This window comes from Bos javanicus, chromosome 22 (genome assembly GCF_032452875.1).
Source record: "Bos javanicus breed banteng chromosome 22, ARS-OSU_banteng_1.0, whole genome shotgun sequence".
Lineage (NCBI taxonomy): Eukaryota > Metazoa > Chordata > Mammalia > Artiodactyla > Bovidae > Bos > Bos javanicus.
The window spans coordinates 51952828-51978442 of record NC_083889.1 but is presented as its reverse complement, the minus strand read 5'-3'; the positions used below and the strand labels follow the sequence as shown (position 1 = coordinate 51978442).

General features: G+C 54.6%; 2 protein-coding genes across 33 annotated transcripts in view; one reads left to right on the top strand and one right to left on the bottom strand.

The window, feature by feature from the left end:
• The window catches only part of DHX30 (DExH-box helicase 30), a 28277-nt gene extending 20942 nt beyond the window's left edge, over positions 1–7335 (top strand). For all 6 annotated transcript variants that reach the window (XM_061397649.1, XM_061397650.1, XM_061397646.1 and 3 more), the window contains 15 exons: positions 285–405; positions 1113–1262; positions 2944–3096; positions 3376–4212; positions 4436–4511; positions 4598–4702; positions 4964–5139; positions 5335–5541; positions 5624–5705; positions 5776–5969; positions 6091–6250; positions 6352–6509; positions 6601–6704; positions 6777–6916; positions 7009–7335. In XM_061397649.1, the coding sequence (XP_061253633.1) occupies positions 285–405; positions 1113–1262; positions 2944–3096; positions 3376–4212; positions 4436–4511; positions 4598–4702; positions 4964–5139; positions 5335–5541; positions 5624–5705; positions 5776–5969; positions 6091–6250; positions 6352–6509; positions 6601–6704; positions 6777–6916; positions 7009–7262 (2917 nt within the window). In that variant the 3' untranslated portion in view covers positions 7263–7335. The remainder of the gene's footprint in view (positions 1–284; positions 406–1112; positions 1263–2943; positions 3097–3375; positions 4213–4435; positions 4512–4597; positions 4703–4963; positions 5140–5334; positions 5542–5623; positions 5706–5775; positions 5970–6090; positions 6251–6351; positions 6510–6600; positions 6705–6776; positions 6917–7008) is intronic.
• Positions 7336–7775: 440 nt separating this feature from the next.
• Positions 7776–25615, bottom strand: part of MAP4 (microtubule associated protein 4) — a 153086-nt gene continuing 135246 nt past the window's right edge. For 4 of the 27 annotated variants that reach the window (XM_061397633.1, XM_061397616.1, XM_061397627.1 and 1 more), the window contains 9 exons: positions 24967–25182; positions 21759–21942; positions 21187–21246; positions 20779–21068; positions 17350–17442; positions 13868–13949; positions 12258–12370; positions 10219–10408; positions 7776–10094 (listed from right to left, as the gene is read on the bottom strand). In XM_061397633.1, the coding sequence (XP_061253617.1) occupies positions 10087–10094; positions 10219–10408; positions 12258–12370; positions 13868–13949; positions 17350–17442; positions 20779–21068; positions 21187–21246; positions 21759–21942; positions 24967–25182 (1236 nt within the window). In that variant the 3' untranslated portion in view covers positions 7776–10086. The other 23 variants (XM_061397621.1, XM_061397612.1, XM_061397623.1 and 20 more) reach the window with 11 other exon arrangements.

Below are 25615 nucleotides of genomic sequence, written 5' to 3'. Positions count from 1 at the left end.
GCAAGACAGCAGCGTAGGCCTTCCCTCCAGCTCACACTGGAGCCCTTCAGAGCCCCGGCAGCTGCTCTGCCTGCCCCCTGCTCTCGCTCTCCTGTGTGTCTGGAGGAATTGAGGGCACGCCCTGTGTGCTGTGTGTCTGTGAGAGGACCACAGGCCGAGTGGAGATGCCCCCACCTCCTGGCTGCCCGCTGCAGTGATGCTGTGTCCGAGCCCCTGGGTTTCAGAGCAGGTGAAACTGGCTTGGGAAGAGAGCGCTTTTTCACCTAAACCTTTGGTCCTCTCAGGGGGGGTTCCTTTGAAATGACAGATGACGACAGTGCTATTAGGGCTCTGACCCAGTTTCCACTTCCCAAGAACCTTCTGGCCAAGGTGATTCAGATAGCAACATCCTCCTCCACAGCCAAGGTGAGCTGGGTCTCCTGAAAGCGTGTGTGAGTGGGGAGCCGGCTTGCTCAAGTCTGGGTTTGCCCAAGATCAGGTTGGGAGGGAGACTTAGGTCTGTGGGAGGCCTTAGACGCCCGTTCCCTTAGCCCAGCCTGCGCCAGCTGGGGAAGCTTGAGGTCCTCGGAGGCAGGACGGAAGTCAGGACACTTGAGCCCGGGATGGGGCTGGGGACTGTAGGAGTGGAGACCCCAGGTCTGTTCAAGGGGTGCGGGCACCGATGGAGGCTTGGGAGCGGGTGGCTGACTTGCTGAGGTTTTCCTCTTCACTGCCAGGCTGAGGGGCTTTGGTTACTCAGAGCTTCTCTCCAGGCGCAAGGCCTTTTTGTTCCCCCAGGACGTGCTTGGCTCTTAGCTTGTGTTGGCAGCTTCCACCCACAGCTGCCATCACACCTGTGTGCCTTGACAGTGCTGAGAGGGCAGTGGGCTAGGAGGGCAGGCAGTGGCGTTGCCCAGATGCCGTCTCCTCCTGTAAACCATGCTGAGCGAGATCCTGGAACTGCGGCCCCACGGGGCTGTCTTCTGCCTGTTCAGTGGCACTTCTTTTGAGGCTGATGTTTGGTACCTGCTCAGATCGGGGTTAAATCCGTATCTGGGTTCCTCAGCATTCAGAGAACACTTAGAAGTTCTCGTTCCCTGCCGCCTTGTAACCCCCTCTCGCCCTTTGTGTAGAACCTCATGCAGTTCCACACCGTGGGCACCAAGACCAAGCTGTCCACCCTCACCCTGCTCTGGCCCTGTCCCATGACCTTCGTGGCCAAGGGGCGTCGCAAAGCAGAGGCAGAGAATAAAGCGGCAGCCTTGGCTTGTAAGAAACTGAAGGTGAGTGCGGAAGGGTCCCTGGTGTGATGCATGAGGTGTCTTGGAGCTCCCTGCTACCCTTGGCAAATGGTCCACTTTTCCAGGAAATGAAAATCCACCTTTGCCAGGCTTTTGGAGTAGCTGGTGTCCCAGCCTTGTGTGTCAGGCTCTGGGGGCTCTGTTTCCAGGGCTTCTCCGCACTTCCTGCAGAGGGGCTTTGCTGTGAGCTCAGCCTTTTCAGCACTGTGGGCTGGAGCCCGGGTGAATGCAGGAGGAGACATATGCTCATCTTTCTGAATGGTGTGGAGCTGGAGAAATGGTGTCTCTCTTGGGGGCCAGGCTTGGTGTCGAGAAAGATCTTGGTAACTTGGGCTTTGTGGCCAGTATGAACAGTGTGACTTCACACGGGATGCAGACTGAGGGGACCAACAATCAGGCGAAGGCAGTGTGGCTTACAGCCAGCAGTCGTTTTGAAGCGGCTCTGAAGATGAGATGAATCCCCAGTCGTGGGTGTTATTGAACCCAGTGGAGGTCTGGTTTGCGGACTAAGAGGAAAGACACCGTGTTTTACTCCAAATGGACAGAAACCTGTGGTACATGTTTGGCTCTGAGAACTGAATATCATATATGACTGATGGGGAGAGGTAGCGAGATTTGGAGAACTGAAGAGGGATGGGGTCGGGGAAGTGGTGAGAGAGAGTGGCTGTGTTGTTACCTGTGGCTCAAGAGGACAGAAATAGGGCTAATGGGGAGGACTTTGAGGAAGTCTGTATTTTAACCTGATAAAAACAGTGATGAGAAGATGACCCAAGCATGGTAGACACCTGTCTCAGGAAGGAGCAAGCTTCCCAGGGGCAGCCATGTTCTGCGGGCAATCCTCAGAGCCTGGGAAAGGACAGGGCCTCTCCTGCAGCAGGGTGGGCACCTCTTTTGTTCCTGGGACTCGGAGGCTAGAGGAAGGTGATTGGTCCCTGCAGGGGAAAACTTCCTTAGAAGTGCAGAATCTGGATATGACAGAGTATGGGGGAAACGGCTGGCTTTCCAATGTGTTGGGATGCTTTGTCTTACCTCTGGGGAGGTGGTTTCGGGTATATGCAGAAATAAAACAACAGTTTCCCTTCCAGTGGCTTATTTTACCAAGTTGTGTAAGTAGATACTTACAGGAATTTCCATGTACATTTGTGTGATGAACTGGGTATCATGCAGGGGTAGGAGGTGGTGTGGCAGTTGGACTTGAAAGATTGGTGGGGGGTTGGGATGGTGGCTTTGGTGCGCAGAGAAAGCGGAGGAGCTTGCAGGCCACGTTATGGGGTGGTTAAGGGCCTGGCCCACCTGGCCCAGAGGTCTGTGTTGGGAATTCATGGACATGAGACTGGGCTATTGTGGGGGCCCCTGTTGCTCAGGGGCACAGACCTGGCCAGCTGGGGGCTGTGATTAATACTCAGACACGTCAGGTCTTACTTTCCTTGAATTGTTTTTAACTTTTTTTGGTGGAGACTTAACATTTTCCTGGTTCCTAATTTCTTGCTCCTGTACCATGTCAGTCCAAACCCAAAAATCTCTTAGAAAAGAGGTTGCTCTGGGGTGGGGCGGGATGGGGGGAGTAGAGGTTGCTTTGCAGGACTTCTCTGGAGCTGCCGAGCAGGTCTGGGCCAGTTCTGGGGAGCGGGCCCTAGACGGAGCCATCCGTGTCCTTCTGCAGAGCCTGGGACTGGTGGACCGGAACAACGAGCCGCTCACCCACGCCATGTATAACTTGGCCTCCTTGCGAGAGCTGGGTGAGACCCAGCGCCGGCCGTGTACCATCCAGGTGCCTGAGCCCATCCTCCGCAAGATCGAGACCTTCCTTAACCATGTAAGAGAATCCCCACGTTCCCCCTCACCTGCCCACAGCCTCCACCTGCAGTAGGCGACAGTGACCCCCTGCTTCCCCACTGGGGTGGAGCCTGGGAGCACCCTGGTCCCGAGCCGTCCAGTCTTGCCCACAGATGTCCCAGGGTAGTTAGGGACTGAGTCCTGCTCGGCAGGTTGGACCACAGCCTCTGGTCGAGGTGTGAATTGTGGAGGGACTGGCTGTGGGTAAAGGAGGAAGGATTCTTCTTCATCATTTCATCTGCCTCTCCTGTCCCCCCAGTACCCCGTGGAGAGTTCGTGGATCTCCTCAGAGCTCCGGCTGCAGGGTGAGGACATCCTGCCCTTGGGCAAGGACTCGGGGCCCCTGAGTGACCCCATTACAGGCAAGCCCTACGTGCCGCTGTCAGAAGCGGAGGAGCTGCGTCTGAGCCAGAGTCTGCTGGAGCTGTGGCGGCGGCGAGGGCCAGTCTGGCAGGAGGCACCCCAGCTCCCCGTGGACCCTCATCGGGACACCATCCTCAGTGCCATCGAGCAGCACCCAGTGGTGGTCATTGCTGGGGACACGGGCTGTGGGAAGACCACGCGCATCCCCCAGCTACTACTGGAGCGCTACGTGACCGAGGGCCGCGGTGCGCGCTGCAACGTGATCATCACCCAGCCCCGCCGCATCTCGGCCGTGTCTGTGGCGCAGCGGGTCAGCCATGAACTGGGCCCTTCCCTGCGCCGGAACGTAGGCTTCCAGGTGCGGTTGGAAAGCAAGCCTCCGGCCCGAGGAGGGGCCCTGCTGTTCTGCACGGTGGGCATCCTGCTGCGGAAGCTGCAGAGCAACCCCAGCCTGGAGGGCGTGAGCCACGTGGTCGTGGACGAGGTGCACGAGCGAGACGTGAACACGGACTTCCTGCTGATCCTGCTCAAGGGCCTGCAGCGGCTCAACCCGGCTCTGCGCTTGGTGCTCATGAGCGCCACTGGCGACAACGAGCGTTTCTCCCGCTACTTTGGTGGCTGCCCTGTCATCAAGGTCCCCGGCTTCATGTACCCCGTCAAGGAGCACTACCTGGAGGACATCCTGGCCAAGCTGGGCAAGCACCAGTACCCGCACCGGCACCGGCACCACGAGGTGAGGGGTACGCCCGCCCTGTCCCGCTGTGGCTCCTGGCCTGTCCTCCCAGACTCCCCTCCTTCCCTACTAGAAATGGCAAAGATCGGGCCTGCCTGACAAGGGTGTGGTGAGGGCTGGAGGTGAGGTGTCACGTGCCTTGGCCTCACCGAGTCGCGGTGGCTGTGTCCTATGCACGATCCCTGGCCCCGGGACTGTGACTGGCCTCTCTTCCCCACCGCAGTCTGAGGATGAATGCGCTCTCGATTTGGACCTCGTGACTGATCTGGTTCTGCACATCGATGCCCGCGGGGAACCAGGTGGGTGCTTTCTTCTGTCCCCCAGGCCCACCCTGCCCTCCATCTGCCAGGAGCCACTGGCTCATGCCTGCAGGGCCCCTTTACAGGTGGGATCCTCTGCTTCCTGCCGGGCTGGCAAGAGATCAAAGGAGTCCAGCAACGCCTCCAGGAGGCCCTGGGCATGCACGAGAGCAAGTACCTCATTCTGCCAGGTGAGAGCATGTCAGCGAGGATGGTGGCCCCTACACCAGGCCTGCCCTCTGTCCCAGGGACTGACTCGCCTTGGGCTCAGGGTCTTGGGTTTGTCATCAGGCCACACTACTTTTTACCGGGTTGGTGACCTCTACTGGGCATATTACGAATCTGGACTTCAGTTTCATCAAAATAGGGTCAAAATTCTTGCCTGCCCTTTATGGGGAGGATTTGGCGGAGGTGGTGCGTGCCCATGACCACTGTGTTCTCGCTGCCACCAGTGCACTCCAACATCCCGATGATGGACCAGAAGGCCATATTCCAGCAGCCTCCCATTGGGGTACGCAAGATCGTCTTGGCCACCAACATCGCCGAGACGTCCATTACGATCAATGACATCGTGCACGTGGTGGACAGCGGTCTGCACAAGGAGGAACGCTACGACCTGAAGACCAAGGTGGTTCCTCTCACGGCCTGGCGCCAGCCCAGGTCTACCCCAGGCCTGTGTGTCTGGAAAGGGCTGCACTCGTGGGGTCTCAGTGTCCTTGCGGGAGGGCCATCGAGGGGTCAAGTGGGATGAAGGCCAGGCCTGGGGGAGCGTGGAGGAAGGCCTCTGGCATGTGTGTGGCTGCTCACAGGCCCCCTTCCCCAGGTTTCTTGCCTGGAGACCGTGTGGGTGTCACGAGCCAATGTGATCCAGCGCCGGGGCCGGGCGGGCCGCTGCCAGTCTGGCTTTGCCTACCACCTCTTCCCGCGGAGCCGGCTGGAGAAGATGGCTCCTTTCCAAGTGCCAGAGATCCTGCGCACACCCCTGGAGAACCTGGTGCTGCAGGCCAAGATCCACATGCCAGAGAAGACGGTGCGGCAGGGGTGGGTGGGGGGCCTGGGGGTGCGCAGATGGGGTGCAGGCTGACGGAGGCTCTGCCTCGTTCACGCTGTAGGCAGTGGAGTTCCTCTCCAAGGCCGTAGACAGTCCAAACATCAAGGCGGTGGACGAGGCCGTGATCTTGCTCCAGGAGATTGGTGAGTGGGGCACGGCTGGGCCAGGCTGCCGAGTGGCTCTCAAGGGCAGGACTGACCGCTGAGCTTGCAGGGGTTCTGGACCAGCGGGAGTACCTGACCACCCTGGGGCAGCGCCTGGCCCACATCTCCACTGACCCGCGGCTGGCCAAGGCCATCGTGCTGGCTGCCATCTTCCGTTGCCTGCACCCACTGTTAGTGGTCGTCTCGTGCCTCACCCGGGACCCCTTCAGCAGCAGCCTGCAGAACCGGGCGGAGGTGGACAAGGTCAGACCCGGTGCCTGCACCTGGCCCTCCTCTCCCCGTTCCGGTCCTCCGCTGCCTTCTGTCCCGAGGTGGCCTCCTCTGGTCCCTGCCCTGTGACCCCGGCACCCTCCCCCCATCTCAGGTGAAAGCACTGTTGAGCCACGACAGCGGCAGTGACCACCTGGCCTTCGTGCGGGCGGTGTCGGGCTGGGAGGAGGTGCTGCGCTGGCAGGATCGCAGCTCCCGTGAGAACTACCTGGAGGAAAACCTGCTCTACGCACCCAGCCTGCGCTTCATCCACGGTCAGCGGGCCCCACGCTGCCCTGAGCCCTCTGCCCCTCCCACTTGGACTGGGCCAGTGTGGTGAGGGGGCCCTAGGCTCACCCCAACTTTGCCTCCCCAGGACTCATCAAGCAGTTCTCAGAGAACATTTATGAGGCTTTCCTGGTTGGGAAGCCCTCGGACTGCACCCTGGCCTCTGCCCAGTGCAACGAGTACAGTGAGGAGGAGGAGCTGGTGAAGGGGGTGCTGATGGCGGGTCTCTACCCCAACCTCATCCAGGTGCTGCCTCGGGGCAGGGGCACCAGGCTGCGGTTTCTTCCCATCTAGGCTCCTTGCCCAACCCACCCACCTTTTCCCTTCACCCCTGCAGGTGAGGCAGGGCAAGGTGACCCGGCAGGGCAAGTTCAAGCCCAACAGTGTCACGTACAGGACCAAATCCGGCAACATCTTGCTGCACAAGTCGACCATTAACAGGTGGGGACTGTCAGGTGGAGCGGGGCGGTGGGGGTGGCTCAGGAGGGGCCTCACCCAGCCCTTTGTTCCCAGGGAGGCCACCCGGCTGCGGAGCCGATGGCTGACGTATTTCATGGCTGTCAAGTCCAACGGCAGCGTCTTCGTCCGGGACTCCTCCCAGGTGCACCCGCTGGCCGTGCTGCTGCTGACCGACGGCGACGTCCACATCCGTGGTGGGTACCTGCACCCTGCTCCGCGCCTCCGGCTGCCCTGCCTCCTCGGGCCTGGCCTCACCCGGGCTCCTCGTGCCTTTCCCTTCCTCTAGATGACGGGCGCCGGGCCACCATTTCCCTGAGTGACAGTGACCTGCTGCGGCTGGAGGGTGACTCGCGCACCGTGCGGCTGCTGCGGGAGCTGCGCCGGGCCCTGGGCCGCATGGTGGAGCGGAGCCTGCGCAGCGAGCTGGCGGCATTGCCGCCCTGTGTGCAGGAGGAGCACGGGCAGCTGCTCGCCCTGCTGGCGGAGCTGCTGCGCGGGCCCTGCGGCAGCTTTGATGTGCGCAAGACGGCTGACGACTGAGCCCTGTCTCTGCTGGGGCCATGTACAGAATGAAAATGTTTATTTAAAATAAAGTTCTATTTATCCCTTGTGAGCATCGCTATCCACGGGGCTCCTCTCAGGGAGGACCTCAGCGCCCTGGGCTGGGGGCCACGCTCCCCCAACCAAGAGAAGAGTGAAGGCTCAGAAGGGAGGGACCCAAGGTCTTAGAAGAAGGGGCTTAAATCCCACACCTCAGGAGCTTGGACCAGCCTAGTCTCTGCACTGTCCTTACAGGTGTGGCGGGGCCCACTGTGCATCCTCATTCAGTCTGGCTGCCAACTCCCAGCGCAGGCGGGTGGGGCTGGGAAAATCTCCATAAGCAACCAACGCTCACTGAGACCCTAACCCTCGGTCACAGCCATCTCCCAGAGGAGGTGCTGAGGTGAAGACCACAAGGTGCACACCAGTCCCTTGATGCAGAGGAACAGCGAGGGGGTGGGCCACAAGCTGGAGGGGTAGAAACCAGGACGTACAGAAGACAGGGCCTGCGTATTTAGGACATAAGAGCTTTATTTACTCTGGAAATCGTTACAACAGAATCACAGATTGACATGAGGAACGGCTGAGCCATAAGCAAATGGGGAAGCACAGAAACATCCCCGCCCCGATGGCTGCAGAGCAGAGCACGCAGGGCCTCTGGACCCACCTGTCGGGACAGCCTTCTCAGCTGCTCTGGCTGGTGGGACCCATCAAGGCAACTGTGACCAGACCACCCTTCAGAACACTGACCACTCCAGCACCCCCTCAAGGGCCCTCCACTGGGTCACCTCTCCAACCCCTGCTTTTGGCCAAAGGAGTGAAGAAGACCCAGAGCTTGCCCACCTCAGCGTCGACATGGGTGCAGGCACCTTGAGGCCCAGCACTGCCCCCCCACCTCCCGCTGTGTCCTCCCAGTTCCCTCACCCCTTTCTGCAGACAAAACACGGACAGCGTGATGTCCCTGGCGCTACTGAAGCACCCTGGACGGTCTCTGGCTCTGGAAGTGCTTTTTCCACAAGATCATGCAATTTCTACCCCTGGTAGTGCTTGGGGAGTTGGGGATGTGGTATCGAATCTCCCTGGAGAAAATGCTACCTCAGAAACGGGGAGAACCTTCCCAGCCCAGACACCCTCCCTCTACACGGACATCAAATCCGCATGAAGCCTAGTTCAAGGGCCCCCCACCTTCTCAGCGCCAGGGGACGCCCGAAGAGGAGGCGGGAGGGTAAAGGGGCCAAGTCTGCACTGCAGAAAACAGTCTTCAGAGGAGAAGCCTCGGAGACTCCCAGGCCATTTCACTACAAACTGTTACATTTTAATCCTTTATTAGAAACCATGCAAACTTTAATACAAAAAAATACAAGTGCAATAAGAATCTTCATGTCATTATAATCCCCAGGGCTAATCATTGCAGCCATCCCAAGACCAGGCCTAACTGGGACACGCCTCCTCAGGCTGGGCTCGCCTCGCCTCTCCCCCCTTTCCAGTCAGGCTACAAGGGAGCCTGGACGGCCCACTGCATGTCCTTATTTCCAAATTTCCAACCTTGATTCCCCACTATCCACATGCGTGCCGGGCACATTGGGCTCCTCGGCAGTGTCCTAGGCTGCAGGCTTGGAGGAATTTGACCTCCATGGCCCTCTCCAGTCCCAATTTTATGTCTTCCACCAGATCCCAGGGAATGAGACAAACAGATGCCAAAACCAGCCTCTTGGTTAGAAAAGAAAAGCAGCATACACACAAAATGCCAGAACCACCAGTCCACACTGACCAGCCCCTAGCGGTCCCTGCCTGCTCTCCAGCCCACAGCCCCCACACCACGCCTGCCCTGCCCACACCATCTCTGGGGCTGGGGCCCCGAGCTGCCCAAGCCAGGGCAGCTCCCGACACCTGACCTCCCGGCTGGAGGCTTCAGGATCTCCCCTCCCTGTTTCCTTTAACACCTACTGAGGACTTTCATTTAGACATGGCTTCAACCTGCAAAACTACTCCACTGGTTTTTAGGGGTTATTAAAAAAGAAAAGATAAAGTGTGATAGCAGCTAGGCAGGTATGGGGAGGAGCGGGGACAGGCAACGCTGCCTCTGACTAACTTGGGGAGGGCAGCAAGTGGCGCCTGGTACCACCTGCACGGCGGGCACCATCGTAGGGTCAAAGGAAGAGGCGGTGGCTTAGCAGGCTCCAGGGGATGCAGTTAACGGCAGCCGTCACGTGGACGTCTGCTTCCACTCTTCCCTCCGGATGGACCAGCGAGGAGGGAGGGTATGTCAGTTTCTTTTGGGTTTGGTCCAAAAAACCCAAACAAATGAAGAGTATGCTGGGATCCAGCTCGCCCCTACACCCCAGGTCTCAGAAGATCCCAAAATTATTCTTCCCCACCCCATTTTCCACCCAACCTTCGTGGAGCAGCGGCGCGAAGTGGTGAGGATACAAGCCAAGCAGGGAGCTGGGCCTCGGGCGGGAAGTGGAAGGAACATGGGCGTGGGGGGAACAGCTGGTGCCCTGGGCAAGCGAGGGAGGGAGGGAGGGAGGGAGGAAGGGAGGGAGGGGGCGCCTAGAGGGCTGCCCAGGGCCCGAGCCACAGGATGGGGGGCGGCCTGGGGCGGGGAGCTAGGGGCCCGGCTGCCTGAGCTGGGGCCGCCAGGGAAGTGAGGGCGGGCGGGAGACAATGTCGGCCCCGTGATCGGTGCGGGCCCTGGCGTTTGCCCGGAACGTCAGCCTGTAGGTCTCAATCTGCAGTGACACGGGAGGAGGGAAGGGAGAGGGTGACGGGGGAGACAAGAGGGGGGACACGGGGGACGGAAGACGAGACCAGAATGTCATCATTAGATGCCTGGAAAATAAAAGGTTGCTTCGTTAAAATTCAGGCCACTCTCCAGTCAGAAAACAAAGGAGTTTCAATTTGCAGCCAGTGGCAGGGCCCCTGGCTGGCCCTCAGGCCAAGCCCAGCCACTTACTTGTCTCCTGGATCTGGCTGTCCAAGGTCTGGGCCTCCCTTTGGTCACCACCCCCTGCCAGGGTGGTGTGGCCACTAAGGCCACTGGCTGAAGTGGGGGCGCCAGCTTCAGGCGCTGCCTCAGGGATGGCCAGCTCCTCCCCAGCAGGGGGGCCCGGACACGGAGGGGCCTCGCTGCCACCGCCCTCAGTCTACAAATGAAACAGTGGGGGAGACAGTGCAGGGTCAGTCGGGGAGGGAGTGGGATGGTGATGGTGGTGGGTTCCACACACTGCCCCCACCCCCACTGCCTCGACGGCCTGAGTACAGCGCATCTGGGAGTCGAGCCCAGGTGCTCCCACCCCGACCCCAACCCACCAGGCCAAACCCTGGTTTGAATGGCCCGGTGCTGGGCAAGAACCCAGGCGTGGGCTCTGGGGCAGGAAGCGGGTGCAGCCTGGCTAGGGACGCACTCTAGGAGCCTCCTCTGGGCGGCCTCACGAAGCCTCTGACATGACAGTCCAGCTCCTTAACAAGGCTGATGCCAGATCAAAACAACTATGACAGCAGGTTGTTAGCAAAAAAACCCAAGGAATGATCTCAAGTTGCAGGTCAGGACTTGGCTAGGGAGCTCTGGGAGCTGGACCCATTCCCGTGGGGTGCAGGCTGCCACCTCGGACCTGAGGGACCCCACAGACTCCCTGCCTGGCTAATCACTGTTCACTCACCCCCGACACAGGCCTGTTCTGTGCTGGGCACCCTTTCACGGCCTGGGACAAAGAGGAGCCAGGAAAGTGTCCAAGAGGTATGAAGAGGGAGGCTACAGGGGCCAGGACAGCTTCAGGATAGAGTAAGGACTGTGGGGGCCGTAGACACCCAGTGTGAGTCAAGAGCAGAAGAGGGAGGGCTTTGGGGGTGGGGCCCAGGGCACTGGGTGAGCTGGTATGCCTGTGCCACAAATGCCCAGAGGTGACAACGGAAGGCTCCAGGGTGGTCCTTGCTTAGAACAGTGAAAGATATAGCCTCTGTGCTAGAAAAACAGTTCCAGAAGTGGTTAAAAGGAAAAAAAAAAAGGGAGATGATGTGAATAAAAAGACTGGTGGTCAGAAAGGCCCAGGAGTGAGCCCTGGTCTGCATGTGCTTGTCACATGGCTGGGACCACACTAAAGTTAGTGCCCCAAGGAAGACGACCAGAGAATGGACCCTCACGAGGTGTGGAGCACGCTCCAAGAGTCTGTGATAGAGCCAGGGCCCCCAGTGGTCAAGGGAGCCAGTCAGGGCTTGAACTGGAGGACAGAGGGCGACCAGGACAAAGCTGGGATGGAGCTTGCGAGGGGTGGTTGGACACAGGAGGAAGGCCCACAGCGCCGCTCACATCCCCGCTTCCTCACCCATCTCCCGAAGCAGCTGCAGCCACCCTCAGACTTGGAAGCCTTCAAGGCGTTGCCCCAAAGTGCCCCTACCTGATGACATGGAACATGGACAGAATCTCTGGCAGACAAAGGGTCTCACAGTACTGTGGAAGGAGGGGAAGGGAAGAGAGGGAAGGAAGGCAGGAGAGGCCCAACCAGCATAGGAAGCCGCGCACTCTCCAGGGCCTGGCAGTACAGGCCTGAGGAGGTGGACGTCGGGCCTGCCGCCACGGGCAGCTGGAAACGAGCCACCCCGTTCGCAGGCCCGGAAGGAAGCCTGACACAGAGCACCGCACTGCCCTCTTGCGAGGTGCCGCAAGAACTGCACTCCACTGACCCTTGGCTTCAGTGGGGCCTGCACATCAGCCCTGTTCCTCTGAAAACGGCTGAGATGGGCTCAAAAAGGCAGCCCACGGCTCTCAGGAGAAGGTTCTGTCTCCAGCTGGACAGATGAGAGCTGACTGGGCTGGGGCCTCTTCACCTCTCCTGCCTCACTCAGGACGGATGACACGATGGCAACAGTAATGAAGTGGGTGAAACACGACTCCTGAAGTGACTGAGGGGCGGTGACAGGCACCCATGTGCTGGGACCGACTCCAGCTGCACAAGCCCACCCCCACCTCCAGCCCCATCAGGACCCAAGCACTACCTTCACGGCACCTCCTGCAGGCAGGTGGCCCACGTTATCGAGGGATCCCACCTTTGCCTGGGCCTTTTCTTTGAAGTTCAGCTTCTGACTTTCGATCTTGACATCTCCTCCACCTGGAACCAAAAAGACATGGGTCATTATGGGTGACAGAAAAATACCCCTACAGGCAGAGCCAGGAGGCTGGCTAAGGACTGGGCTGTGCCTGGGAGAGAAACGGGGAAAACGTAATCTGCTCCTGGTGGCCCTGAGGACACGGGTGGAGGCACAGTGAACACTGTCATAACAGGGCTCCTCTTCTCCAGGTCAGGCTGAGCCAATTTCGCCACGCAGCCAGAGAGAAGGAAAGTCACCCTACCACCACCGTGCGTGCACTGCCTGCAGCCCCAGGAGAGCCTCAAAAGGAGCCAAGATGCACGCCTGCCTCCGGGTCACTTGGCTGAGTGACACCTCCCTCTGACAGCAGTACGGGAGTCCAGCCTGCTTTCAGCCTCAGGGACACCCTGCTGGTCACGGTCAGGATCCTGGAATCCTGATTTTCTAGCTGCCAGCACAGATACTGGAGGAGAGGAGTGACCGGCAAGACAGGATGGTCATATGGTCTGGGTGAACAGTTTAACCCAATCTGTCGTGAAAAGAAGAGAAGGTGAGAGGTGGGAGCCGAGGGAAGGTAGTCTATACACGGGCAACATTCACAGCTCAGCCAGAGTGAGGCCATGGAAGCAAGGGCCAGAGAGCTCTCACGGCCACCCAGACTCTCAGCTGGGCTTTTCCCTGAGTCTTCTTCACTCTCCCATCTCCTCTCTGCTCATGTCACCCAGCTTCCTGCCCAATCCTCCAGGTATCCGACCCACTGACTTCTGGCCTGCTGTAAAAGCTGGACCTCAAGTCACTGTCACTAGGGAAGAAGTTACCTCAGGAGAGTGGATTTTCTAGATAGGATGGAAAAACGAAGGTAAGCTGTCAGCCAGTGTGCCTGCTACTGCAGGTACGGCCCTGCCCCACGTCTGCTGCAGACTCTGGACCAGGACACATGAGACTCAGGGTACAGCCAGAACGCAGGCCCTGCCCAGACAACATGCCAGCTGCCAGAGATTTTTGCAGGGGCGCCAGGCCTGTGCTGCTGGAAGCAAAGTCTGGACTGCTGTGACAGTAAGATCCCAGCCCGTGGGCCGAGGCAGCATTGCTGAATGGCTTCCTGTCCCTTGTAGGAACTGGTGGTTGATGCTTCACTGCTTGGAAATATTCTCTGCTCCTGCGTCTGACAGGCAAGGCCCAGCCACCATTTCCTAAAGCTCCTTCAGCACCAGCTCCTGAACATGCAGCAGGGAGGCTGAGAAGGGTCTCAGCTGGTAGAGCACCTCTACCACAGGCCTAGGTCAACAGTGCTGTGTACACAGTGGGGCCTCAAGACTCTGCCCGTGCAAATGGCAGCCCTTACAAACTGTTCCTCCTCCAATGAAGAGGTTAGCGCCCAGAAAGCCCCTCCCTGACAGGGGCTGAGGACTATGCTGTTTCTACTGCTGTGCCCTGGGTGTGGGTGGCTCTAGGAGTCTTAATAAAAAGGACAGAGGCACGGGGGTGAAACCTGGGATGAGGAAGGCACCACTCACCAGGCTTGTGCTTGATGTTAGCCTTCGACCCACACTTGGAGGAGACCTTGGAGATGTCTACCTTCTTGTTCTGAATCTGAACCTGAGGAGAAAAACATACACACGGAAATGACTCACTCAGAGAGAGGGCTACTGCCAGGCTCAAACCCAAGCTCTCTTTATGGTCTCCAAAGTCCAGCTTAGAGGGCGCCTTTTCCAAAGCCTTCCCTGCGTCTCCCCTCGCTCCATCTCCTCTTCATACTGTCTCTTGTAGGGGCGTCGGCTCTACACTAACTGCTTCGTGTGCTCAATCGTCATTTACAGAGTACCTACTACCATCAAAATGGCAGCCTCTGCTTCAGCTGTCTTTCCAACAGTGCTACAATTATGCCTCAGCAGGAGCGTGGGGAAGTGCACTCTTCCCAGTCACAGGTCTGGCAGCTGCTAAAGCAGGCCACCACGTGTCCTCAGCAACTGTGGCAGGCTCATCTTGCACCATACCCGAGATGACCTGTGAGGGGTCAGCAGAGGTCACTCGCCATGGCCAGGCTCTTGCCGGGATGTGGAGCCCACACAACCCTTGACTGTGTTCCAAATGTGAAGCCCAGTCCTTAGTGAAGGAACAGTTATGAGGGGAAGTTTTCCTTTACAGATGCATTCCGGCCAATACATGAAGAAGGGACGGGGAATTCCAGTTTTGCCACAGTGCACCTTTGCTGAACTCAGGGTTTGGGGCAAGAACAGCCACCAGCATCAGGAAGAGAGAGATGAAGAGAAGAGTGAGACATTATGTGCCTCCTGACAGAAACACCACCACTGCCTCTGAACATCCTGCAAAAATGTGGGGGTTAAAAAAGAGCCAAGCCTGAATTAATCTGAAGAAAAATGTGGGACTAATGAATATGTTCAGTGAAACCATGGGGATATCCTCAGTAGAACCCAAATTCTAGGACAAACCATTCAGTTTTACTCATGAAAAGTGTTACCATGAAAAAAGAAAAATGAACAAGGAACTTGTACAGCAAGAGACACCTAAGATTACAAGGGGGCAAATCAACCAACCACAACTTAGGGACCTTACTTGTATCCTGATTAAGCAAACTTGTTTAACACGTTATGGGGTTTTATAGTATACATACATATATTAGAGTTCTTATCTGTTACAGTTATATATTGGGATATTTGCAGATAAAAGATATAACTAGAACTGGCTTCAGAATAATGGAGGTGAGCATACATAGATAAGACTGGCCACAAAAATAATAAATGCTGAGTAAAAAAGGACATCCAATTCACTGTATCATTTTTTTTTCTAATTTTGTATATGTATATGTTTGAAAAGTTTTAAAAAGCTTAACTGCTTCTTATTAACTTAAAAGCCATTGAGACGAGGCTGGTACCTAGAGGAGCCATGTGCTGCTGTTTCTCATGCAGGCCCCAGGCCCCACCCAGGGATGCCCAGTGGCCAGCACAAGCCCAGCCACGACCACCCAGCATCCACACACTGCCTCCTGTCACCTGCTCGCACCATCTGCCCCTGGGGCAGCACAGGTGTCAATACTGCTAATGAAGTGACCCTGCCAACAAGTCTCAGAAACCACTGACATACACGCCCCTCCTCATGAGGGTGAAATGGAACTAAATTGCTGCAAAATTTAAACTCTGATCATCCGCAGAAGTAGCTGTGATGGTCTCGCTCAATGGCCTTTTGGTTCTCAAAAAGGGGCATGTTTGTGTGTACGTGGGGGCATGTGTAGAGCCAACCAGAATCTTGCTCCAAGCCACTCATCTGTGCGGGAGCCCCAGAATTTCTCTCTGGGCAGAAAGAGGGCTTTCGGCGGGTCAGGGTTACATGCGTATGGCTGGTGGCCACCCTTCTACCATGCAGGTATGATTATGGTGGCTTTACGGAGGGGCCGATGGAAGGCGCAACAGTAACTTAGGCTAGGCTGTTTACCCTCATCTTCCCACCTGGAAACATCTCCACAGGCAGTTTCCTAAAGCTCTGCTGTTTAAGGAAGCCTCCTAAAACGAAATACTTGAAAAAAGTACATTCCCTGGCCCAAAAAAATCCTGTTTGAAGTCATGCGCAGGCAGTGTGGGAAGACCATAGTAGGTGAGAGATAAATGAGGACTATTTTCAGAGCTCTGACATATACCACACAACATATACTAACACATTTCTATTTCACACACAAACACACACACACAAACAACCCAATTCCCTCACTGTTCACATTCTGGTTCTGCATCTAGGCCAAAAGCCTGAGAGGAAAAGCTAGAGCCAGTGCCTACTGGGCCCCTCACAGGCTGGATCTTTATCACCTTAACCAGGTGCTACCTTTACACTTTACCTATCTCAATCTTTCCACACCAGCATGGCCAGTGTCTGGCCAACTTCCAAGTTAGCCCAGCACTGCCCACCTGAGTGCCAAACCATGCCAGGAAGAGCCAGTGGTGGGGAGATGCCCAGGAAGGGCATGAAGCAGGGGAGTCAAGTGGGGGAAAAAACAGGTGCTCTATGTTTGCACCCCCACAGCAGAACTGCGGGGTGGGGGCCTCTGTAACCCATGGGCAGGACGGCATGACCACTGAGACGGCAGAGGATGGAGCCTAACAGTGAAGAGAGTAAGCAGAGTGGGACTTAATTCAGGTCAGGGCGGCAAGGAGAAGGAACTGAATGAACAAGGGAGACCAGGACAGCGCTCTCCTCTGGGAGTGGGAGAGAAGCAAGGGGGGCGGCGGTGAGGGCAGAGCCCGCCTGCTGTGGCCTGTCACAGGGGCGTGGAAAACGCACGGGGCGCCCTCCACGTGCTGGATGGCAATGGTGGCCAGCACAGTCTCTCCCAGGACCGCCCTTTGAGCTCTAGATACGTGTGTCCCCAACACAGATCTTAAGGGTGGCACAGAGTAGCACCATGATAGACAGGATGTCTGAATGGGACAGGGAAGGAGAGAAAAAGAAAAGGAAACTGGAGGAGAAAGGGGTAGAAAAGGGCAACAGTGAGGGAAGGAGAGCAGAACGAAGAGAAGGAGGAGGCGGCAGAGAGAGAGGAGGAGAAAGAGCAAGAGCGAAAAAGAGAGCAGAGTCATGAAAATGAAGGGAAGACCCAGGAGGCGGGGAGGGCCTGGTCACGAACTCCCTGCTCTAGAGCAGCAAGGACTCAAGGACGGGCTCTGGAGGAATCGTGACATCTGTCCCCAGGTCAGAACCAACACATCCCCAGGGGCGGACTTGAGACAGACGATGGGCCAGCTGCTGACCACATCCCTCAGACCAGGTCTCTGACAGCAAGGCCTCCCACCACAGGGGCAAAAAGATGCCAAGTGGGTGTCACCCAGCTGTCATTCAGGGGCTCACAAGGGACACCCAGACTGAACTCATGTGAGCATCAGGGTCTCCCCCGAATCCATTCACCCACCAGTGAGGGGGTGGCCCTCTCCCCAGTGCGCCCCATGGGGGGCTTGGCCTCAGACACCAGTGGCCCTGAGCGCATACTTACATTACCACCTCCAGGGACATGCTTAATATTGTCCTTGGAACCACACTTGGACTGAATATGGCTGTAGCTCACTTTTTTGGAGACTATCTGGACCTGGAGTGTTAGAGAACAGAAAAAAAAAAAAAAAAAAACAACACAAAGGGAGAGGGCTGGTTAGAACCGACATGGGGCAGGCAGTGAGTCCAACAGTGACCATGACGGGCGGCAGATGGTGCTGTTAAAACCCTACCTCCAGCAGAACAGCTGTGAACAGCACAGGGCAAGGGACGGGAAGGAGCAGGAGAGAGAGTGAAAACACGAACAAACAACACAAAGACAGTAGATGTCGCCAGAGTGCTACACGGACATCCTCGCCGCTCCTGGGGCCAGCTGCTGTGGCCTCAATCCCCATCCACCACAGCCCACCCGCATCTGTTCTCTCCCCGAGGCTCCTCTCTGCAAGAGTCCTGCTCATCTGGACCCATCCTCACCCAAGGACGGCACCTCCCTGAAATCTAGGGCCTAAAATCGCTGCAGAAAGACCTGCTCTGGGAAAGCAAAGGCTGCACGGAGAAGTCTGGGGCAGCTGGCTCCCGACTCAGATCTGATCCTGACAGGAAGGACAGCAGAGGCTGCTGGACCTGCGATGCAGAGCCCTGGGCACCAGGGGGCACCACCACAGCCACTGCTACACTACCACGGTGAGTCCATTTCTCTCAGGGCTAAAGAAAGGGTGTTGCAATTGCAGTTAAGCTCTGGTCTTTTTTGATGCCAAGGTAAAACCTCTTCCACAGTCCTCCAGATGCCCAACCTTCTGTGTCCTGAGAGTTTCACGTGCAAAGAGACCAGGTTCTGGGCAGGGCTGCAGTGAGCCACAACTGGAGGGCACGCCCACTGTGCTGTACACGAACAGCTCGACTTGAACAAAGCAACATGAAGGCCCAGGCTCCAAGTGGGACAAAGAATTCTTTTTGAGGCTTCTCAAGAGGGAACAGTTGCCAGCTTCCTTCCTTTCCTTCCTTAGAGCCCATCCCAAGTGATGCCGCCCCCAAACTGAAGAGTTCTCCACAAAGTAGAGAAATCTACTCTGAGAAACTCCAACTTCTTAGCAACGTCAGTGACAAAACCACTTTCCTAATGAACCGGGTCTGAACCAGAGGTCTGTACAGGACCTCTGGAAGGCCCTGGGAGCCATGGTGCGGCCTTCCATGCCTACCAACCACACAGAGTCCTTGGCCTGAACCCTCCCATCCTGGTTCCTCAGGGCTGGAGCTCAGGCTTCTCTGGCAGCCCCCGACCACCCATCTGCCACAGAGAAGGGCAGATGGTTCCCAGGGCAAGAGGAGGGTCCTGGCTCCAGGGTATGGAGGCAAGGGGAAAGAACCTAGCACCCCCACTCACCTCTGCTGTCCACATAATGCTGCAATCCCTATGTCGAGTGTGTTTTCTACTGGGAAATGGGAATGAGCATGCTAATTTTCAGTTCAGAGGTCCTTGGGGAACCAGGGAAGCTATTTTCACACCCAGCGGTGTGGAGAGGGGCCTTCAGTTGAAATTTAAGCGCAGGGCTCTGGGGTTCCTGGTGCTGGAAGGTTGCCATGTCTTATTGAGGAAGAAGGTGGATGCTATGGGCATAACAGGTTTCAGATCAAGGTCAGTGTGAAGGACGTGACTGAAAGTCTTTGCATCCATTTTATCCGCCTGAATAAATATCCCCTTAAGGGCTAACGAGCTCCCAGCTCTGTTAACTTTCAAGGTTATTAGAGAAAATTTTCTGATGCCTGAGTCATCAAACACAGAGGAGGGAACATGGGGAGGAGTAGAAACTAGTTGGGGATAGGAAAAAGGTGCAAAAGAAGGGAAAGTGACTCAGGCTGGAAGAAACAGTTGACCGTCTTTTACCTTCAAGAGGTAAAAGTCTAAATAAAACTCACTTTCCCCGTAGGCGGTTTCTGTGCATTGCCAATTGGGCCGGCTGCTTTAGTGACTGCGTTAGGTTCAGGCTTTCGAGCTGGAGCAGCTGCCTCTGTTTTTTTCTCTACTTTGGCCTGGATGGAGATAAAGGGAGGGCAAATTTCAAACCAAGAGGATAACAGCCCAAATGCTAGGAAAGGAAGAAGGCTGAAGGGGACTCGAATCCAGGCCAGGCCACCATGCAGAAGCAGGTCACCCTTGCTCCTAGAAAGAAAACAACCATTTGCCAGGGCAGACCAAGCTGGAGGGAGAGGGGTTGCAAACCAGTCTTGAGATACAAGGAAGAGATCAAGACACCATTCGTGGAGAAGAGGCAGGAAGAAGGGATAAATATGAGTGTGTACCAGGGTTTTCAAAACACAAGCCACCCCTCCCCGGGCCCCATGTTCTGATACGCTCCAAGCAAGCTGCCATGGTCACAGGAAGCCAGTGTTGATGACGGGAAGTGTCACACCCTCAGGTATGTTGGAACAGAAAATACTTTCATCACCAGGCTGAGTTATTCAACTCCCCACCAAGACCTGTAGCAAGTTTTGCACCACGTACGCATAAGAGCACAGAAGTGGGGAAGGCCATCAAGACCCAGCGCAGCACTTGGCTGCCTACGCCAGCTACACTCTCTCGGCACAAGCAACCCTCAGGCCCTCATCCCAGTTTTCCATAAACGCCTTCCAACAGAACAAGGATTCTGTCTCATTTTGGACCCCCTTCAATGTTTTCAGCAGCTCTGGATTGAAACAATGTAAATGTCCTACTCTGAGTCAGGGGAGGCGGTGGCAGCGGTTTAAGACTAGAGAACGATGCAGGGGATGAGGAGGTCACTGCTCCAGACACTGAACCTGGACTCTTGCCACCACCTTTTCACACACAGAAGCCCCATGGTTGCTAGCAGTTAAATAATTCTAGGGTGGATGTACTCAGAAAGTCCTTCAAGTGAAGAGCATGGTTCTCCACCATGACACTCTACCACAGTCCTTTTATTTAGGAAAGCCAGGGATAGAAGAAAGTCACCCTGGCCATAAGAGGACACTAGTCCTCGTCCAGACAGACTCTTCAGCCAAGACACACAGCTCAGGGAACTAGAGGCAGCCCATCTTCTGCCTAGCCTGCGCAAGGAGAAGGAACAAAATGGACCAGGTTCCTGCCCAATGTCTCTCACCTATGCAAGGCTCAGAGGCATTCTCTGTTTCGTAAATAAAGCACAACCCTTTGCCTCCAAACAAAAATGTAAGCCCAGACCCCAATATGCAGACTAGGAGAGGAGAAGAGAAAGCCTGAGCTAAGCCCACTTGCATCCTGTTGCTGGGAGGTGGAGCCCAGGCTGAAACTCCCTGACACTGAACCCACTGTCCTGACTGTCCCCTGCATGGTGGGCCCCTTGGGCTTATGCAAGGACATGCCTGGGAACAGTGCTTAGATGTGGCAGAGGATGAAGCAGGGGCCAGCATGCCAGGGATCCAAGCTCCCTGGACTCACCCGGCCTCCTCCAGGCTGGTGCTTGATGTTTTCGGTGGAGCCGACCTTGGAGCGGACATTTTTCAGATCAGGGGCAGAAGCGTTGGCAGCCACGCGGCCCAGCCTCGGGGCAGAGGAGGTGGGCTTGGCTGCTGTGGGCTTCTTGTCCACGGGAGGAGTCCCGGAGGGCCGGGGAGGCGTGGCTGTGGGCCTGGCTCTGCTCGGAGCCCCTGCTGGGGGTGCTGTCCCAGGGACGGTGGTGCTCTTCTTCACAGAACTTGTGGTGGTGCTCTTTGGGCGACTCAAGTCAGCTGCTCAGGGAGGAACAGGAGATAATACGCGTTCGGGGAGAAAGCAAAAGGGAGCCTTAAAGCCACGGAAGATGTGGGGTTTAAATCCGGATTCCACAACGTGGGGAATGGGTCTTACCTGGTGCAGACTTTGTAGCCATCTTCTTGATCTCTGCAGGTTTCCCCTCAGTCTTGATTGCTGCACAAATATACACTTTTTAATATCATGTTTAAATAAGATGATCCACTGAATGGTTCATCCTAAACTGAGATTCATGCATTCGTTCAACAATGACTGAATCATTTGAGTCAGGGACTGTGTTAGGCTCTGGGAACAGGCTAGTAAATGAGACAGTCAAGTAGACACGCCCAGACGGAGAGTCCAACGCCAGGCATTTGGTCATTTCTACAGTCTTGACAATGCTTCCACATGGCCTTTCTTATTACAAAGATGATGAACACAAAGTGCTGGGTGCTGTGGAATTACGAAGAAAGGAACAGTACATTCTACCTGGGAATTCATGAGAGTTCCCTTCACTCAGGATTATTCTGGATACACATAGCTGCTAACCTCACGTGGAGATTGAGGCTCCACTTTTCAATGGGCCCGTGAAGGACTGGTTCATAAGTCCTTCTATCTATCTACACAGCTGTCTGGAGCTGTCTGGGGTAAAGCCACTGGTTCCCGTGGGAGGGACATTCAGTACTCACCAGTGGGCCTCTTGGGCAGGGGTGTGGACAGGTTCCTACTGGTTGACCCAGGTGAAGCAAGAGTTGCAGTTGCTGGGGCTTTGGGAACAGCCTGGGTGCTCTTGGAGCCAGGTTTGACAGCTGGGGCAGAAGCCGGCTTGGATGGAGAGACCCGCTTCTCAGGAATCTTTGCCTCTGCAACAGGCTGTCAAAAATGGGAAAGTGGCAATGAGAGCGGTAGGTCAGGAACTGCCCCAGGAAGTCACACCAAAGGATGCTTCCATATAAGCAGATGTCAGAAAACGAGAGCAGTGGGCTTGGCAGCTACTAATAGGAAATATGTGGCTCTAAGATCAAAGTCCTCCAGACAACGTGGGAAATGGCCATGTAGGGTGCCTTGTGATCGGGATCAGGAAACAGGGAGTCAAACCACCTCAGTCCAACCTGAACCGGTGAGGATGAACAGCCCTAGAAATACACCACACTACAAACTATGTCTGCCTCCGGATTCACTGCATTAAATACTGATGCATTTAATGTAGTAATACTTGACCAGAGAGTAAACGAAATTATAAAAAATTACAAATGCTTAGTCCAATCCAGCTATTCTGTGGGCTAAGACGCACCCCGTGAATTCTGAACAGGATGGGGCAGCAGATGGAGACTGCATTGGCCAAATCAATCGGGTCAGAAGCCTAAGCTCCAGCTCCAGGCAGCCCCTCGACTCACGTGTGCTCTTGGGCAAATCACTGAGCCTTTCTGGGCTTGATTCCCTCGTCTGGACAAAGGAGGGCAGAACAGAGGATCACTAAGGATCAGCTCCATTAGGGACTGGAGGATGAGAATTCTGTAAGAGCACAGGGACAAATGGGAAAGGGCGGGTGGAGGGTGTGGGCCTGACAAGCAGAGGGCAAGAGGAGGCTGATGCCAGAGCTCTGACTGAATGCCAAAGGGAAAAGCCCCTCAGGCACAGACACAGGCATGTGGCACAGACACAGGCATGTGGCACAGACACAGCTCCTCTTCCATGGAGGCTGGGCACACTATCACCACCAAGAAAGGGAAGGAATCAATACAGGCTGGCGTCTGCAGGAACACAAGATGGACAGACCTACCATGTTACTCAAGAGAGTAAGCCAAGCCAAAGGCACAGCGGATCTGTCTCTTATACTCCAGAGAAATGGCCATTCAGAGGGTAGGATGTGGGCGGAGACAAGGACATTGCTTAAATGAAAAATCAGCTAAGGAGGTTCTTAGAAATTAAGGGTTGGCACCGATTTAGAGAAAATCTAACCCTAATGACCATTGCTACAAATGAAGGGCCCAAGCATCATGTAAAGAACCTAAGGTTGGAATCAGGGAAATGGTCCAACTACCAGCTCTGTCTAGAGAAAGTCATGGGTTCCGTGGAGGGGCACTCCTGCTCTATTTGCTGTAAAATGTTAAGGACTAAACCAGGACCTCTCTGGCAGGTCTTTTCAATTTTCAATACAGTCAGTCAGAATAATTGAATGGGGTCTTATATTTTACTAGTAACAGTAACAATGATAAAATAATTTAGAAAAAGGTTACAAGGGATAGAAATCTCTGAAAGACATGACATTCTTCAGGCTGCTTTTGGCCTCAGCGAACTGCAGAACTAGCCTGCTCGGAGTTACTCTCCTGATTTCTCAACTTTTATTTTCTCCTCTGTCAGACTGACAGATCTGAATAGTTTTATCCCCTTTGTTTCTGTAAATCTTTCTACCAAAATAAGGAAAAAACTAGATTTCATTAGGCTTTAGTTTTTATCCATCTCTCAAAATATCTAAACATCTATATCTTATCTAAAAGATAAAGAGTGTTGATAGAGGCTCTGAGCACAAGCACTGGAGTTAGACCCAAGTTCAAACACAGGTTCCTCTGCTTACTAGCCCTTAACTAAGCTATGAAATGAGAATGCAAATATCCTATCCGTATCACGGGTTTCTGAGAGAATTAAAGGAGTTAATGTCTATAAAGCAATCTGTACAGTATGCTCCATTTTTGTTATTGTTATAGAGTGAATTTCACCAGATGGCACCCATTCCTTCCCATGGCCTCTGTCTCCCTCAAGATTTGCTGCTAAGAAAGTGTCAGGGCGAAGCTGCTGCCATGGCTCCAGCCACCCTTCCTCTGCCCCCTTATTCAAATAAATTGTTTTCTAAAGATCAGGAAAAGCATTCAACTTGGTAAATAAGGATCAGAAAGTGTTCCGAGATTTTCTCATTCCTAGTCTATACTACGATTTCTCAGTTTCTTGGCCGCGGTTTCAACCTAGCCTACGATTCTTAGGTTCCACCAGTTTTATGTACTAGATTAAATTAAAAACAATATCATTTTAACATGGTAAGCTACTCTCCATCATGAATTTGAAGAGTAACATCAGGCTGACCTAAGGCCATTCTCAAAGAAAACAAGATGTTAAGAAAAGGCGCCACAGAGTCCACCCACCCTTTCTTCCCATACCAATCCTGTGAAGTTAAGGTTGTTCTGAACTGCCCAGTTCCTAAGTAGTAATGTGTGGGTGACCTGGAAAACTGAAAAACTTCAGAAGGAGCCCAGGGAGAAGAAGCCTAATGCCAGGAGCAAGTAAGTTATCACATGATGCTGGAATCTGCTGAGATAAGCTGGAAGAGCTAATCATAATCAGCTACTGGAGGAAATTCACTTCTCCAGGATGATTAAGAAGAAAGACAAAGAACTGAATCTGACTGAGACTCTGATGTCAGAATTATACCAAAAGTGAGTATGTGATTGGCATGAGGAGTAGGGGAAACTAGTTAACAAGTATTGAAATAGATGAAGAGTAAGGAGGAGCTGGGAGAAAGGAGTGGAAGCAGAGGCAATATTGCCCCCAACCAGGGCAGAGAAAGGCACCAAGTGAAAAAGATGGTGGGGACTTCCCTGGTGCTCCAGTGGTTAAGACCCTGCACTTCTGACGCAAGACAAAAGGGTTTGACCTCCGGTCAGGAAACTAAGATCCTGTAGGATGTGCAGTGGCCAAAAGAGGTTAAAAAAAAAAATGTAGAAAAGGCCTTCAAATGTCATGGCTGCATCATGGGTGCCCAAAGTGATTTGAGTTAACCTTTCCCCATTTCCTTTTCCTAGCCCCCCAGCCTATTTCCATGTCTGGAAGCAACAGCGCCTAACTATCTGATGCTGGGAGGGGAGAACTCTTCCCAGGCACAGTGCTCAGGTGGCTACTTACCTTGGGCTTCGTGTCTTTTGAAGGTAAGGTGGAAGGCCTGGAGGTGGCAGCAGCAGGGCGTTTGGGTGGGGCAGCTGGTACTGAGCCTGAAGCAAGGCTCATGGGTTTTTTATTCGATCCACCAAGGGTGGTGGGAGCTGTCTGCTTAGGGAGAGGAGTGGGCTGTGTTTTGGCTTTCGATGTTGAAGTCTTTGCAGGTTGAGTGGTGGCCAAAGGCTTTAAGTTGATTTGTTTTAGTTTTTTTTAAAGGGCAACATCAAACACACAGACAAGAATAAAAACAAATTAAAAAAAAGTATAAATTGCACAATTCAAAGTAAAACTCTAAGCAATGAGGAAAGATGCAACTGAAAAGTAGCATTCCTTTCTTCTGAGCTCAGTCAATAGTGGAAAGATGCCAGGATGAGCATAAAGAAAACTGGACATTGTTTCTTAATGACAGTGTCACTAATTCCAATAGTTGGACATCTCAAGATTTAAATTCAGTAGTAACTTTAAACAATTAACTAATTTTTGAAGGCTGCAATAATTCTGTGAAGAAAGTCACCAGCAGGTCATTAACTATTTACTATTTGTAACTCTGTGATGTAATATCAACCACACTAAAATGAGCATTTATACTTTAGAATAAGTGTCTGGAGCTATATTC